We start from the raw sequence: 14,346 nt of genomic DNA, 5'->3' as shown, positions 1-14,346 counted from the left end.
GACAGCAAAGAGAGAGCAAACACAAACAGGTGAGAGTGGACAGGTGACCAAGGTCAGCAACCAATCAGAGAGCTTCTGTTTGACCCACAGTCACTGATGATGACTGCACATAACCAAGCAGTGTGTTACTCTGATATCAAATATGGATCCTGCTCTTATAATAATGATCATCAGATGATATTATTGTGTTATTTTGTAGCTGAATACGATGTTTGTGTGATTATCAGTGAAAGAAGCAGTGAGGAGGATGGAGAGAGAGAGAGGACAGAGGGTGAAGTTAGAAACACTAAAAGGATTTTTCATGGATTTCATGGATGATTTGAGTGATTTCCAGCAGGACACTTAAACATGTCAGTGGACGTCCTAAAGAACATATTCACTGATATGAAACGTGTCATTGAACAGGATTAATATCAGTGGAAACATGGTGGAAACAGCTGTGACTGCATGGATGTGACACACTTCAAATCTGTTCTCCACTCTTGGATTTGGGATCCATGGAGCTGCTGCTGAGTCTGTACAATAAAGGAATGGTGTGGAAGGTTGCAGCGTACGGACACAAACACTTTGTGGCTACAATCTGATTTTATTTTCAACATTAAACTACCAACCTACACTGATCAATGATGTTAATGATCACATCTGGACTCACCCAGCCTTTCTGCAGTTCCTCACAACTGGAATCAGTCTCTGTCGTCCCTGCTCTGATGTGTTGTACTTCTGCAGGTCCAACTCACCCAGAACCTCCTCTGACATCTGCAGCATGAAGGCCAGAGCTGAGCACTGGATCTCAGAGAGTTTCTTCTCTGATCTGTTCTTTGACTTCAGGAACTCTTGGATCTCCTGAAATAATGTGAGGTCGTTCATCTCCATCAGACAGTGGAAGATGTTGATGCTTCTGTCAGGAGAGATTTCATCACTGTTCATCTCCTTCAGGTTGTTGATGACTCTCTGGATGGTTCCTGGACTGATCTCTGTCTGACCCAGCAGACCTACTAAGAGTCTCTGGTTGGACTCCAGACAGAGGCCATGAAGGAAGCGAACAAACAGGTCCAGGTGGCCATTTTTACTCTGGAGGGATTTCTCCATGGCTCTGTTCAGGAAATCATCCAGAGAGGACTCGTTGTATTTTTGTCCCAAGAAGTTCTTCAGCACCTTTGTCTTCCTGTTGGTGTGACAGTGGAACATGTAGACAGCAGCCAGAAACTCCTGAATGCTCAGATGAACAAAGCAGTAGACTGGTTTCTGGAAGATCTCACACTCTCTTTTGAAGATCTCTGTACAAACTCCTGAGTACACCGAGGCCTCTGTCACATCCAGACCACACTGCTCCAGGTCTTCTTGGTAGAACATGATGTTTCCTTTCTCCAGATGTTCAAACGCCAACCTCCCCAGCTTCAGAAGAACTTTCCTATCAGCCTTCGTCAGCTCCTGTGGACTCGTCTCACGTCCCTCATGGTACTTGTTCTTCTTCCTCTTTGTCTGAACCAGCAGGAAGTGTGAGTACATGTCAGTCAGGGTCTTGGGCAGCTCTCCTCTCTGCTCTGTAGTCAACATGTGCTCCAGAACTGTAGCAGTGATCCAGCAGAAGACTGGGATACTACACATGATGTGGAGGCTCCTGGATGTCTTCATGTGGGAGATGATTCTGCTGGACAGCTCTTCATCACTGAATCTCCTCCTGAAGTACTCCTCCTTCTGGGCGTCAGTGAAGCCTCGTACTTCTGTTAGCCTGTCAACACATGTAGGAGGGATCTGATTGGCTGCTGCGGGTCGGGAAGTTATCCAGACGAGAGCCGAGGGAAGCAGATTCCCCTGGATGAGGTTTGTCAGCAGCTGGCTGACTGATGACTTCTGTGTGACATCAGACAGCAGCTTCCTGTTGGTGAAATCCAATGAAAGTCTGCTTTCATCCAGGCCGTCAAAGATGAACAAAAGCTGAGAGACAGCCAGCTTCTCTGCTGTGACCTTCTGTAATGTTGGATGGAAAACATGGAGCAGCTCCAGAAGACTGTACTGCTCATCTCTGATCAGGTTCAGCTCCCTGAATGAAAGCAGAACCACCACACTGACATGTTGGTTCTCCAAGCCCTCTGCCCAGTCCAGAGTGAACTTCTGCACTGAGAAGGTTTTTCCAACACCAGCCACGCCGTTGGTCAGAACCACTCTGATGGGTCTCTGTTGGTCAGGTAAGGCTTTAAAGATGTCCTGGCACCTGATTGGAGCGTCATGGAGGGCGTCCATCTTGGAAGCTGTCTCCAGCTGCCTCACCTCATGTTGGGTATGAACTTCTTCACTCTGTCCCTCTGTGATGTAGAGCTCAGTGTAGATCCTGTTGAGGAGGGTTCTACTTCCTGTTTCATCACTTCCTTCAGTCACACGTTCACATCTCCTCCTCAGACTGATCTTATGTTCATCTAAAACCTCCTGCAGACCAACATCTGCTGAAAGAAAGAAAAACAATGAGACTAAAGAGAAAGAAAACTCTTCAATGTCTGAACAACACAAGAAGTCCAGTTTTCAGAAATGAGTCCATCAGCAGACAGATGTTCAGTCTTACTTTGTACACAGCTGCTCTGACTGGCTGTCTGCAGTCCAGCTCTGCTTCTGGATCTTTCTCCACACTGGGGACAGGAGGAGTCTCCCGATGAAGCAGACTGGTCCCAGTATGAGGAGATGCACTGTCTGCAGAACCAGTGTCCACAGCTGGTAGAGACTGGATCCTTCAGGACGTCCTGACACAAAGCACAGCAGGACAGCTGCTCCTCATCACAAACACCACTCCTCTTCCTCTCTCTGTGAACACATTTCTTTATCACTAAAACATTTACTGTCAGTGAAAAACATCCAGATGTGACCAAACTGCAGTTCCTCACAGTTCCTTTGATTTCATCAACACTAATGAGCTGCTCTTCCTGTCTGCCTGTCTCATTAAACACTGAGTGATGAATACAAACTCAACACTTCCTGCAGACTTCCTGACTTCACAATAAAAGCTTTCCATCAGAGAGAGACAGTTATGACTTTCACTGTTTTACAGCCGCTGTGTGCAGATTATCTGGGTCAGTTCACTCTGAAGCAGCTTAGAAGTGTCCGTGTAGAGCCGTGGTCTGACACACAGAGACTTCTGATTTTCTCTATTTAAACAAACATGATGAAGATGAGCAGGTTTCTCTTCTAGGATAAACTCTGTGTCTCTCTGGCTGGCTCATGATGGCTTTTCAGGTTTTATGTTTTGCTCTCTCCTGCTAGCGTTTTGCCTGCCTGGGTGGAGATTGTAATGGCCTCTCGCTCTTGGTCTACACAGCTATGATGATTACACCACCTGTTGCTGATTCACCTGGGCTTACCGGTAACCATTTAACGCTGCGGCATGGAGCAGTTTGTCGCTGGGACATTGACCCTCCTGTGTTCATGATCTCAGCTCCTTGCTAAGAAATCTCTCTTTTAATTCACCAGTTGGGTTAACTTTGTGTATACTTTGAGTATATATTTCCCCGGACCTGGTTACAGACGCTTACCTGTGACTCCCGTGTGTGGCTGTGTGAGTGGAGAGCAGGACAAGAGTGACTGAAGAGGAGTGAGAGTGGACTCCCTTCCCTCTTTTCCCTGGAGCCCAGGACCCCCTCCCCAACTCACTGTACATATATAGAGCACTGTGGTTCACCCCTTTGGTAAATAAACTGTCACCTTTTTTGTTTGTCAGAACTCAGTCTGTGCTTGACTTCCTCTGTTAGCCATGACATTTTGTTGGTTCTCTCTCTTCAGGTCCCTGTAAGTGTTTGATCTAAAACATTATATTTATTCTGCTTTGATTGTTTTGTGTGCTGAGGGACATTGTTGCACGATCCACTTTTTCTTATCACTCAAATATCCTGATACTTTCAGAAAGTTGGAGAGCTCTCCTGGCTTGCTTAGTCTTTGCTCTGTACTGCAGTACTTGCACTGGTTTCACTGGACAAGTCTGCATGTGAATCTACAACTGATCTGACATTGTGGCACAAACACAGTAAACAAACACTACGAGCACCTTGTTTCATGTGCAGTGGCTTTCTTCTCATTCTGTTACTGAACACTGTATGAAAAGCCTCTCACTGCCAGCATCCTTCCAGCCCCACGACAACAAGACCAACTCACATCTTCACAACACCAAGAATTTTTCCCCTTTTCTTTGGAGAAACTGAGAAGCCAATAGGATTGTAGCTCAAACTGCCCACAGTCCTGCTTCATCACTGCTCACTCCTACCTGTGTTGGTGCTCAGTGGACAGTCATTAGGGTTGCCAACTCCCTGAAAAATAAATAAGGGACACCTCGTGGCCAGGGCCGGGCAACCTGTCTTCACCCTTCCCAGTGTGGTAGCTCTTTTTCGTGTGTGTGAAATTATTTTTTAACCATTTGACTTGAATTTGATTTAACCAGATGCATATTCTTTGTGATATGACCATATGGGAAACAAATGATCATTTAGCCATTTATTTTTCTGCTGTTTGCATGTTCACAGCTGAAATAAAGCTGCCTCTTTGATTTCATCCTGTTGTGTTTGGGTCCAATCCTGCCTGTCACACAGCGCTACAGGACAAAGTCTAATATTTTTATCTTTTTAATGAATCTTTGGTCATATTTATCCAGGAAAACACAAACATGTAAAGGAGTCATCACAGTTCTCTGACCTCGTTGGTCCAGGTTCAGCACTGAAGTCTGGAGGGTGAAGTTTGGACCCATCACTCCTCACAGACGGACAGCTGGATCCTGCAGACTGTGACCTCTGACCTCTGCAGAAACAAACATGTTTTATTCAATGATCAATTCTCTGATGAAGTGATTGAAGCAGCTGTGATCACACAGACTGCAGATAATGCAGCTGTTTCCTGTCAGTAACAGTCCTCTTAGATTAGAGTTCAGCTTTTTACAGGAAAACAAATGTCCCTGAATGCAACAGTGAGACACAGTCTGCCTGTGGGGCTGTGATAGCTGCCGTTAGGAGCGCTCATGTGTTTGCAGTTAGACGAGGAGATGTTACCATCATGGACATGTTAACAAATCCTGCAGCATCACGTGGCACAAACACTTTGTGTTCCTGTCATCTGCAAGCAACAGGAAGTTCATTAATAAAGGCGGGATGGAGACGTGACTGTGATAGTTCTCCTTCATCCAGCTGTTACACACATCTGGGCTCACACGACGAGCCTTTGTCTAATACAGCAGCTGCTCTCTGAACACTTTTCTGAAGAGGAGCTGCACAAACTTTTGTTTGCTTTCTAGAGCAGCGTATCAAAGTCAAACTACCCACTGCTAGCAGCTGTTTCTATCATAGTTTAGGATCCAGATGTGTGAGGTCTAGATTTACACCTCTGATTAAAATACATAGTTAAAAACAGCCAATTGAGTCCAAATGTGTCTTAAACCAGATAAACTGACAGTTACAGCTGAGCCTGTGTATCCTTGGAGACACTGCTCTGCTACAGAGATGCATTTTAGAAACCAGGAAACATCAAAATCATTTAAATCAGAGAGTTCTTGTTACTAACAGCTCACCTCGCTGCAGCAGAGACAGGCTGGGATTTAAAATCAATTCCTCGACGATTGGACCAGCCACTCTTTAAGGACACAGAGCTGGATGGTTTCTGATTGACGCTAAAAGTAAGTGAACATGAAACATGTGTCACATCCAATGTGTCCAATACATTACATAAAAAGTATAAACAAACTATGTAAATAGTTTATTATTTAAATCGTTAAATAGTAAAAAGCTGATTAAAATTTCAAACATTTTAACACTGACATGAACTTACTTTTTGTCAGATGACTTTTTTTGCCCTAAATTATGAAAGAAATGCTTCACCCGTTTGCTCTTAGAAGACACAGAGCTGGGTGGAGGTCCAGGCTGGTTCCTGTGAATAATGATGGAGCAGTGATGTGAGTGCTGAGCTGTGACATGGAGAAAAGTCATGGACAGTTAGAGATGGTCATCTCACCTCTGAGCTTTGGTCTGGCTCTCATGTTCCCCACACAGAGTGCTTTTAGAGGGAGGGACTCCCTCCTCTCTGTCCTCACACTGATCCATGCTGCTCAATTCACATCAGCTCACACATACTTTCTACCTTCACCTGCAGAGGAAACACAAATCATTCATGTGCACATCAACTGAGAGCTGCAGAGGTCCTGTCCAATGTGTTGGACTAACAGTCATCTGAGACGCAGCTTTCATCAGTTCACTACAAAAAGTGTCACAGAGCCCATTTCAGCCTCCAAATCCTCCATTGCTGTAGTCCTACAAAGCAGCCGGTCAAACATGGCTGCAGAGAGCAGCTTTATGTCAGTAACCATGTCCAGGACCGAGCTGACTGCTTACAGAGTTCATACTCTAACTGCTAGCTGCTCTGCTAGCTAAGCTAACTCAGTAACAGTGACTCTGACAGCAGTTACTGTGGAACAGCGGCCGAGCTCAGGACACATTCAGTGTGTTTAGTCTGAGTCCTGGACTCTGATTCAATGGATTCAATCCAGCTCAGAGTTTCATGTGTTCATCAGAATAAAATACATGTACTAATATAACAGAAGTAATGCTCTGAATGCAGGACTGTAATGGAGGATAAATAAGGTTTTTACAGCCTGAAAGAAACATTCAGTTCATATATTTGTAGACAGTGAAGCAGCTTTTAATACTGCAGCTGTTTCCTTCACCTGTGTGTGTGTGAGCCACACCTTCATGTGCTGCTGTAGAAATATGTGGTCTGACTGCTCAGACTGAGTCTAGGAGGAAAGTTCACACGCTGGAGAAAGTTTTGTTCCTAACTTTGTCAGAGTTCGGCTCCAAAGACAAAGAAGACGGAGCTCACAGTCTGTAGATGGTCCTCAGTGTGTGTGTGAAGCACACAGGAGTGTGTTTATGTCAGCAAATCAGTGTGTGTGAAGAGTCTGAGGGAGTGTGTGAATGAGACTCAACACTGAACAGTCCAAGAAAAGCGTCTGGACTTCTTTAAGTTTAACTTAAAGAAGTCCAGACGCTTTTCTTTTTGTCTCCATAATGTCTCCATAATGCTGCAATGTTATCTGCCCCAGAAACACTGTGCAGAAGCTCTGATGGTGACACAGAAAAGTCACAGTGGAGATACTTCTGTCCACCTTTGATTAGACTCATTATAAAAAGGAAACAAAGTTTGAACACAGTCATGTTTCCAGTTCACTGACTTACATTTATTCCATGGACACTCACTCTAACCTGAACCACAGCTACAACCCAACATTGTTGAGGCCTCATCTCCTCCTTTCCTGACTGTAGAGGTTAAATATGCAACAACCAACAAATAAAAGAATTTGGTTCATTTCAAAGAAACTCACACGGTGACCAAGTAAAGTAACCGTAGTAAAGGAGACAACATCCCGTTGATGGTGGGATTATTTGAAAGATTTGCTTTAGTCACGTCACCAAATGCAGTTGAACCACCCGTGGATCCATGTTTGACCATTCTACCACTCTGAGCTCTGCTTTTTAATAATTTCATTATTATCATCATTCATTTATTCATTCTTTGGAGGGGGGCTATTTCCTAATGCCGCCCTAATAAGCTGATGTTCAAGGGGAAATATAACAGAAACTCTTTCAGTGTTATTCATTAATAAATTAACAGATAAACTGTGAAGAAGAAAAAACTGAGATTTAAAGGAGAGAGTGAGAAACTTGATCATCCATCCTCATAATACATGTTTATCAGTATCTGCTGTGACCATACTGCAGTAATAACTACAAGTCTACATTTCTGTGACTGTTGATCAATCACAGCAGGAATCTGAGCTCATGTCTGCACACAGAGCAGCTTCAGCTCTGGGATAAACTGCTCGCTTCACGTCCTTCTCAGCTCACAGACATCTGAAGATTAAACCGCTACATTCTCGGCTAAAAAATATTAAAACGGTATTTGGTGAGACACAAACAGGGTTTTTCAAAGTTCAGTTCTGTTAGTTTCCACATGGCAGTTGTTGGTGTGCAGTAACGCCTTCTAAAAACAATGGCCACCAGGCCAAAGCAATGGTTCTGACTCGATCAGCATTAACCCCGCCCCCTGGGTTTGATGGGTGAGGTTGACAGATAAAATAAATTTATGGTGAGACCTGAAGGAGTCAACTGTGCCAAAATGAATTAATTAAATACACCATTAAATAATTATTTAAATGTGGCAATAATTAATTAAAACGTGAAATAAATAAATAATTAATTAAATGTGTCAAAAATTATTTATTTAATTAATTATTTCAAATTAAAATTTATTATTGTCACATTTAATTTATTATTTAATGGTGCATTTAATTAATTCATTATGGCACTCCTGGCGTTCCATACTGTGGTTGGGTCGACTTTACTATATAGATGTTTCACATGTTTCCATCTCAGCAGCCCCATTGACAGATCACAGTATTATTACTTTTAAACTTAACCCTGAAAATAAAACGCAGTTTAAAAAAGATTACTGGAAATTAAATGCAGATCTATTAATTGATGACGGGTATGTTAAGATAGTTAAAGAGCTCCTCCATAACATTTACAACAACGTAACAATTGGCAATTACATACATAGATGGGAATTTTTTAATTTAAAGTTAGAGAATTTTCAATTACGTTTAGTAAAATGAAAAGTAGACAACAGAAGGAATTTGAAAGTAAATTACTTTACGATATAAATAACTATTGTAATAGACATTTTATGTCAGAGGCCGATAAGAAATCCCTGTTGTCTTTACAGGCTCAATTAGATGATCTATACAAGAAAAAGGCTCATGGAGCTTACATTAGAGCTCGTGCAAAATGGATAGAAGAAGCTGAAAAAGTGCTTCATATTTCTACAATTTGGAGAAACGGAGGCAAGAAAAGAAATCTATTAATACAATAATCGTAAATGGGGATGAATGCACAAATCATAAGACTATAGCGGAAGAAAAACTCAAATTTATACTCCTCAAAATATTTAATCACTGATTCATTAAGTTTTTTGATCAGATTGAACCTTATACTCCAAAAATCGATTCTGTATTCAGAGAAATTTGTGATTCTGATATATCACTGGATGACTGAGATCAAGCCTTAAACAAACTGAAAATGACAAAGCTCCTGGTCAGGATGGCTTGACTGCAATCTTTTATAAATTCTTCTGGAAAGAAATAAAAAAGTTTTTCTTCAAAACTATTACTGAAATCATTAGTAATGAAATGTTGGCAACGACAATGAAACAATAATTCAAACGGTATTTTGATTTATTTCCCCAAAATAATTTTCGAGAAGCTCTGAATTTCTTTTAAAGTGCGACTTTGAAATTTCCAAATTAAATTATCCAATTTTCACAAACAGGTTCTCCAGTACTGGAAAAAGATACACAAGCATATTTTTTCTCCACATACAAATTCGATTTGGAACAACAGATGTATACGATGAAAGAAAATCCATATTTTATAAGGATTGGATGGATCATGGCATTTGGACGGTTTTACACCTTTTAGACAATGACGGAAATGTGTTAACATATAACAAATTCATAGATAATTATGGCATATCATGTACTCAGAGTAAATTCATTAAAGTTGTGAAAGCCATTCCCCCTGCAATGATTCAGATGTCTTCCCCCGATTGAACAACAACCCGTCAACAACATGCTGAGCTGTGACTCTTCTTCCCTCTAAAGTCCTGGTGTTAACACTCACCCTGCATCAGCTTCACCTTTTTTTAAATTGTTTTTACTTTTCAAACCAACGGATCATTTGAAGCCAACCATCCAAAAACTGCTTCAGCTGTGTTTGATGTTTATGCTACAGCCTGTTTAGAATGTGTTACATACTTAAAAGGATAAATCAATATGAAGAACATGAAAGTAATTTGGGCTAAATGTGGAAGGAAAAATCGTCATTGACATTTAGTAGTGCTGTATATTGCTGATTATCCTGATTTGTTGTTTAGTTTTGCATTGTTACATAAAGATACATGTTAGAGGGATTTTTGGGTTGTTGGCGCCCTCTTGTAAGAATAATTACATTGCAGATAGGGGGCAGGTGCTGAGAAGAATTTTTTCTTCTTCCTGTTCCTTTTCACCCATGGGTTCAGTGTTATATTAATGGGAAGGAGGATCTGTATGTAGGAAACAAAACACTGTTGAACCACGTGTGAAATAAATAAAGAAATGAAATGAAATATAATCAATATCAGATATCAGAGCAACAGAAACCTCGGTGATCAGGACGCTGGGACTGAGAACAGGAAGTGGCTCAAACGTCACAGTTTCATAACGTCACCCTGAACTCCACTCACGGAGTTTCTGTCGCCATTGTAGTTTTTAAAGTCCCGTGATAAAGGCGGGTCTTTCTGTGAATCCGCACGCTCATTGGCTAATAACTTGAGATTGACACATCGTTATCCAATGAGCGTGCGGGAACTTCCGACATAAAGTTGTTTCCTTTGAAAAACCAAAGTCTGATTATTTTTGCCTCCACTGACGGACCCTGTTGTTCCCGCCACAGAGACACAGTAATGTCAGAGCGGTGTTAACACTCACCCTGCCTCAGCACAGCTCTCACTCTCCTCCTGCTCTCTCACACTAAACGGAGGCTCAGCTAAACTCACTTCCTCTCTACTTACAGGAAACCAGCGCTCAGAGGAGCCGACCGGCCTCACATTTCACCCACAGACACGAACAGCGTGGAATTATTTTATGTCATAAGAAGAAACATATTCATGTTAACACTCACCTGCCTCAGCTCCACCTTCCTCCTCCTCTCAACGGAGGCTCAATACTTTCACTTTCACTGCTGCTCCCTAAACACAGAGGATGCTGGGACTTGTAGTTTTTTCCTTCCGGTGCGGTCTTCCTCTTTGTTTGTTTTTGTTTGTGTTCAAGTTATTTCGATCATGTAAACATCAACAGAACACGTGAAGCCACACAGAGTTTGTATGTCGAGGTGGGTAGGAGGGTTTGAGGGTTTGGGGAGGGGTCAGAGGGAAGAGGTCTCGCCAGTTGCAGGATCTCTAACATTAGAATCTAAAAATGTGTCTCATATAGGTGTTATTTTGGTACTTTACACGTCACACAGTTTCAACAACTCCTTATATGGTACAAGTTCCTCTTTTCTGTCTGGCTTCCTGTATTTATTAATATGCTTGTATATTTCTACACTAACTTCCTGTTTTTCAGTCTGTCTGAGCACTTAGTTTGTGAGTCAAAAGTGGCCTTGCTTTACAAACCTTCATTATTAAAGTACATAAAACTATATAATCAGAAAATAAGCACTAAGAATATATTAATTACATGACAGTTCTCCCCCTTTTCGTGTTTCCTAAGAAACACGACATAATTCCTAATTTATCCCATTAAGTTTACCTGCATGTTAAAAGGCTAAAATATAACAAAAGAGATTATGCTAAACAAAATTAAACCTTTCAATTGCCCAACCCTATCTGTCCCCTCAACGGGTTGTATGTTTTCAATGTTTCCTTATTATTCCGTCATAATTACTTCTATCCACAACAAATAAATCAAGCTCTAAGACAGCACCTGTGAAATGTGAAATGTCCTAAATCTACTTCCTACACCCCCTTTTTTACCCAGAATCCCAATTTAAACCCACTCCTGACTTCCCTCAGTGCTCACTGTAAACTCCAAACAGATACAATCAGCTTTTCTGGTAAAAGGCCCTAGATTATTTTGTCAATCTTTGGAAACATCCTCCATAGAGTTAGCCCATTTCATCTTCCAAACTTAGTCCTGGTTTCTTTGCCCCCTTTAACGTGTAGAGCATATCCGGCCTGAATACTGTGTTTGGGCAATTTACATAACATAGAAATCCTGCAACTGTTCCTAAAGTCCCTCTCATTACTCTTCATTACTTTTATGCTCACATTTAACCTGTGTCTAACGAGCTTTTAATCTCCTAAACAACACATTTTCTGGAACTATGGTTCTCTGTGCTCTGTGCTTCTTTTCGGGTTCCCCTTTCTCTGGTTGGTTCCGTTCGGTCTGGGGCTTCCAGGATTCTCGCCACCCCTGTAGTCGCTGTGGTCCTGAAATCTTCTCCTGTAAAGGATAGAAAACAAAACGCCTCTCTCTGCTACACCTCAATAATCTACTGTGTGCATCTATTGTTCCCTTAATTATTCAAAGTTGGTTCAAGATATCATGTTCTGGGCTCTGTCCTTTATATTAACTTTACTTAATCTTTAATTAATCTTAATTTACTTGATCTCAATGTTCTTTATGTGTGTGAGCAACACTTTTAATTTTATTAAACACACCCAGGGTAAGATATACACCATCACCATATCAGCATAAAAACAGACAGAGACGTTCCTCTTTCTGTCACATTCTTCCATACATGACAATTAGTTTCACCTTCCAGATGATTCCTGGGGACTTACAATTTCTTGACTCTTCTTCTGTCACTTGTTACTAGGCAGCTCAAATGCAGTTAGAAGCAAAATGAATTCCAGGCCCTCGGCCTGGCCTATGTTTAAATCATTTGTGTTTGTAAGCGTGTATGCGGTTTAACCTTCTGCTGCTCCAAGTCACTTACACAATAGATCATCGGGACATCGTGCCCAACGAAGCTTAAGACCTTGAATAGACTGAGCATCAACTCTGTCATGAGCACAATATGCAATGTGTGTATACAATGATTATAGCTGCACCTTTAATAAAAGTTTTAGTCTAATGCCAGTAGCTTTAATAAACATTTTAATGCAATGTTAATGATGAAGGCTATATTGTAGCAGTAAAGTATTTTCTTTATTCCCACATTCCCTCTCTTGACCTTTCAAAAAGAAAGGTCACCACACTTCGTGTTGTGTCACTCCTCGGCCCATTTGGCCGCTTCTAAGTCCATCAATGGCATCATGGCCACTGGAACGACCGTTCTGGGGTCCACTGCCCTCGTTATTACATTTTCCAGCAGTCCTCTGGCGCAAGGAATGAGACAACAACCGCAGGTGACCAGTATCGCTAAAAAGTGGCAGTAGAAAACATTGCAGACATGAAAAACCCCTTCCATTTCCCAAACACTGAGGTCATCCAGCTGTCCAGCGGATTGTCAATTCCCGAGTGCTCATGCATGGTTTTAGACAGAGTTTTCAGCCCCTCCGTATCCGTTACCGTATCCGTATCCGTTGAGAATTTAAAGCATGTGTAGTTGTTTCGTTTGGGCATGAATGGTCCTACTTGTGTTTGCTTGTGAATTAGGGGAAATAAGCTGGACAAGATAGTCCAGTTGCCAGTGCTCACCGCTTCTCTAGTCAACCGCAACATGCAGTCATAGCCCCACTTGTCCTCTGGATACAGTGGTGCGGGCTCCGTGAACAAACGTGGTCTAGCTGAAGCACAGGCAACACAATCAGATACATGTTGTTCTTTAGCATTTTGAGCCACCCAGTCCAGCCAGAGGTTACTGTCACTGAAGCCGGTGGCACGCTCAATCAGGTCCTCAGTCCTAGTGTAATCCACCGTCAGGACTGGCCTCCCGTTTGTTTCCTGCTCCTCTTAATGTAATGGTACATTTTATTTTACTTTATCAGACTTACCCAAAATATATATGCTTTCGTTACTTTGCTGCTGTTTTAATAATTTACTGTTTAAAAGTCAAGTCAAGTCAAGTCAAGTATTTATTTATTGTCATTGTCAAAGAACAATGAAATTGCGTTTGGGGCTTCCGTACAACCCGTAAAAAAAAAAAAAAAAAAATACCCCTTAAAACCCAAGTGTAAATATTTAACCCAGTGTGACTTCAGTGCAATGAGACAATCCTTAGCAACAACATGAGAACAAGACAGGTAATGTTCATAGGACATTCAGACAAAGACCTGAGAAACATGACAAACTGCAACAATGCAACCCGTTCAATATTATTATACTGTGAGATATGATGGTTGTCTATTTAAGAAAAGGGGGGGGGGCAGGGGGGGAAAAGGGAAAAAAACCTTGGTCACTTGGACAAGTCTTTGTAATTATTTTCCTCTATCAAATTTAATTGACTTCTACAGTGGCCTGCTTTTGTTAATAGTAACATGAGTAACATCCAACATTTTCTCCCCTTTAGCATCTGGTATTTCCCCCTACTATATAATGTACTACCATAATCTACACCCAGTCAATAAAACAGAATTTTCTCAAAGCAAACATCGGCAACCCAAAATAAGCAGCCCCAGAATTAAGTCTTCAGCTCCTCCTGCTCATGGCAAAAGCAAAGCAAAGCAAAGCAAAGCAAAGCAAAGCATCCCCTTTCTCTTGCCAGCATGGTGAATTGTTTGTCAGCATTTATTCATCCTACTCTTGGTCCAGTCTTTATCTCAGTGTCCAGTCAGTCCAACCTTTAGTCCA

The 14,346-nt window shown here is 41.7% G+C and overlaps 1 protein-coding gene across 1 annotated transcript in view; it reads right to left on the bottom strand.

The window, feature by feature from the left end:
* LOC143416813 (NACHT, LRR and PYD domains-containing protein 12-like) overlaps positions 1–6,106 on the bottom strand; it is a 379,525-nt gene extending 373,419 nt beyond the window's left edge. Inside the window, exons 1-6 of the mRNA XM_076882434.1 lie at positions 5,977–6,106; positions 5,794–5,892; positions 5,537–5,635; positions 4,672–4,773; positions 2,561–2,796; positions 653–2,444 (exon numbers count right to left, since the gene is read on the bottom strand). Coding sequence (XP_076738549.1) covers positions 653–2,444; positions 2,561–2,796; positions 4,672–4,773; positions 5,537–5,635; positions 5,794–5,892; positions 5,977–6,065 — 2,417 coding nt within the window. The 5' untranslated portion in view covers positions 6,066–6,106. The remainder of the gene's footprint in view (positions 1–652; positions 2,445–2,560; positions 2,797–4,671; positions 4,774–5,536; positions 5,636–5,793; positions 5,893–5,976) is intronic.
* Positions 6,107–14,346: the final 8,240 nt, after the last annotated feature.

The sequence above is a fragment of the Maylandia zebra genome, linkage group LG3, assembly GCF_041146795.1.
Source record: "Maylandia zebra isolate NMK-2024a linkage group LG3, Mzebra_GT3a, whole genome shotgun sequence".
Classification (NCBI taxonomy): Eukaryota; Metazoa; Chordata; class Actinopteri; order Cichliformes; family Cichlidae; genus Maylandia; species Maylandia zebra.
Note: the sequence above shows the minus strand (reverse complement) of the source record. Positions and strands in the feature narration are given on the sequence as shown.